The 2844-nt window shown below is 43.4% G+C and overlaps 1 protein-coding gene across 2 annotated transcripts in view; it reads left to right on the top strand.

Moving 5' to 3' along the window:
- The first annotated feature begins 6 nt into the window (after positions 1–6).
- dgkzb (diacylglycerol kinase, zeta b) overlaps positions 7–2844 on the top strand; it is a 31867-nt gene continuing 29029 nt past the window's right edge. The window contains exons 1-2 of one of the 2 annotated variants that reach the window (XM_037978266.1): positions 8–135; positions 178–350. In XM_037978266.1, the coding sequence (XP_037834194.1) occupies positions 124–135; positions 178–350 (185 nt within the window). In that variant the 5' untranslated portion in view covers positions 8–123. Of the gene's footprint in view, positions 351–2844 lie in introns of both variants that reach the window. The other variant, XM_037978265.1, reaches the window with a different exon arrangement.

The raw sequence follows: 2844 nt of genomic DNA, 5'->3' as shown, positions 1-2844 counted from the left end.
AGTTTCAGCTTCCTGGAGTGAAGCTCCGCAGAGACACGCGGAAGACCTGAAGCTGCACTTCCTGTCAGAGCTGTCATGGAGAGCAGCAGCCCGGACTCTGAGACCTGACCCGAGCTGGACGTCATGGAGCAGCGGGAGGAGCAGGAGGAGGAGCAGGAGAAGCAGGAGGAGCACCAGGAGGAGCAGGAGGAGGAGCAGGAGAAGCAGGAGGAGCACCAGGAGGAGCAGGAGGACCAGGAGGAGCACCGGGACCAGCAGCCCGTTCAGGACGGAGCAGAGGAGACCCCCGCCTCCGGGACCCCCAGCTGTCCCCCCAACAGGACCTTCGGCCTCAGGATCTTCTGCAGGAGGTGAGTGTCTCCGGGGGGGGCTGCAACCTGTGGCTCTGGGGCCGCATGTGGCCCTTCGGCTCCTCCTCCTGGGACAGATGAGAGAACCAGGTTCTGTCCAGCTGTCTGTCCACAGTCCTCTGTCCTCTGTCCACTGTCCTGCAGCAGATGTAAAGTTTAAATAATATCTGTCCTTTACAAGAACGATCACATTTAAACTTTATTTTCAGTAACAACAAATTAAAATGTTTAAATGAAATTTAACTGAAGCTGTTTGTCTGAAAACAGTAAACCTGTTATTATTATTATTATTATTAATATTATTATTATTATTATAAATCCAGAGAACTTAGTCAAAGTTAAAGTTAGGATCCGTGGGAATCAGGGCAGCTGATTTTATTTATTATTGTTTTGGTCTTTATGTCTTTTTGAGCCGATAAACGTCCAGATGTTTCTGTTTTTTACCCTTTTTGGGTCTTTATATAGTTTTTATAACTGTTGTAATGAAGCTGTTTTTAACATCCCTGAGCAGAACCTTTAAAGTGACTGTAGCAGCTGCTGCTGCTTCGTTTTCCCTCCTGAGTTTCTGCAAACGGAGGATTCTTGAAAACAGAAACATGAAGCTGCAGAAGTTTACAGACGAAGGAAAAGGATTTTTGTCAAAGATGAACTTTATTTATTTTATTTTCAGTGAACAGAACAAATGAGGAAGGTATTTATTTATTTATTTATTTATTTATGCGACGGATGTTTAAACTAACCCACAGGGCTGAACGGATGTCTCCGGATGATCGGAGGATTTTCTAACTTTAGACCTCTGGTTGCCATGGTTACAGGATCAAAGTTTAGTGTTTTTATTATTCGATAAATAAAGATTTCATCTAAACAAACAACAGTCGGCGAGGATCTGAACCCAAGCAGTGTGTTGTTGTTGTCAGCAGCTGGTTCTGGTTCTGGTTCTGGTTCTGTGTGAAGGAGGGCAGGACCCGTACAGAACCTCCTGTGGGTCCAGGTGAGGCGTTCAGGTGCTGGTTCTGATAACTAATCTGAGCCGAATCGTCAGAATCAGGATCTACCAGCAGCAGAACAAACCTGGAGTCACAGAAAGTTCGAAACGAGTCGTTAGAAACTAAAACGGAGCAAAAAAACAACAGTTTGGTTTTATTTTGTTTTCCTGCAGCTCGACATCAGATCAGAGAAACATCTTTTTATTTAAAAAAATATTTAGTTTCATCAATGAAAGAGCTGAGATTATTTCATATTTTTAAAAACTTGAAGCAGATTTTTAGACCAAAACAACTCTTCCTCCTCCTGCAGACTTTCTTCTGTTTTAGCTGTTCTTATATTAAAACCTTCGGCTCCTTCAGCTGATGGCTGCTGGGACTTTACAAAATATTGAACTTGATTTAAAAATATTTACCCATAGAAACACACGGAGACGTCTTCAGAAACTTTGTTGTCTTTATAATCAGCTTCAGCTGCTGGTTCTGCTGCTGTTAGCTTTTAGCTGCTTTTAGCTTTTAGCTACTGTTCTGCTAACAGATTTCGGTGAAGTGGTTCTGAAAGTGTCCCTCCTCCAGTTCTAAAGCAGATTTACAGTTTATGGAAACTTCAGGTTTTGGGTTAAGTTAATCATCGCTGATTCAGAGCCTCCGTTAAAAACACGCCGCCTGTTTCTGGAAACTTCGAAACAACATCGTGTTTCAGGAAAACAAAATGCAGTCAGAGGAAAATCAAAATTTCAGATTTAAATGAAACTTTCAGAAAATAATAACTGCATGAACGTCCATCCACTGTAAGATGGCCGCCACAGCTAGCTGACAACATCGGAACGGCTGTAAGTCTGAGTTCAGCTGATAATGAGCTAAGATTTGGTGTGATAGTAGCTGAGAGTCATCCCTCACAGAGATGTTGACGGTTTGATGATAACTTCTGTCTAAAAATAAATTAATCTTATTTTAAAAGTCTGACATGAGAGCCGACGGGCGACAAGCATTCAGAAACATGTCAGCTGCTCGTTCATGATGGGTGAATCCTCGGATCAGAGCAGAAACGAACTCGTCCTCGGCTCCAGTTTCAGGAGATTTATCGCCGTTCTGATGAACAGAAAGCAGGAGCCGAGTCGTTCCGAGCGCCGCACACCTCTGCACAGGAAGTGATGCGTCAGCCGGCAGCTGAAACCCACAGAAAACCTCCAGACTTTCACTGGGTCTACTGGTTTTTACCTCCAACATCCAGATGTTTCCAGCTGCTGCCTGACAGAGATCTGAGACTGAAACGGTTCTTTTTATTTAAACGTTATCTAAACATTTCTTCTGATCGTAGTTTTTACACTGAAGAGTTCTAAAACTTCAGGTTTTTTGCAGAGAAATGTTTGATGTTTTTTTTAATTTTAAACTCATATCAGAGTCTCAGGGTCTCAGTCTCAGAGTCTGAGAGTCTCAGGGTCTCAGAGTCTCAGAGTCTGAGAGTCTCAGGGTCTCAGTCTCAGAGTCTGAGAGTCTCAGGGTCTCAG

This window comes from Kryptolebias marmoratus, linkage group LG11 (genome assembly GCF_001649575.2).
Source record: "Kryptolebias marmoratus isolate JLee-2015 linkage group LG11, ASM164957v2, whole genome shotgun sequence".
In the NCBI taxonomy this organism is placed as follows: domain Eukaryota; kingdom Metazoa; phylum Chordata; class Actinopteri; order Cyprinodontiformes; family Rivulidae; genus Kryptolebias; species Kryptolebias marmoratus.
Note: the sequence above shows the minus strand (reverse complement) of the source record. Positions and strands in the feature narration are given on the sequence as shown.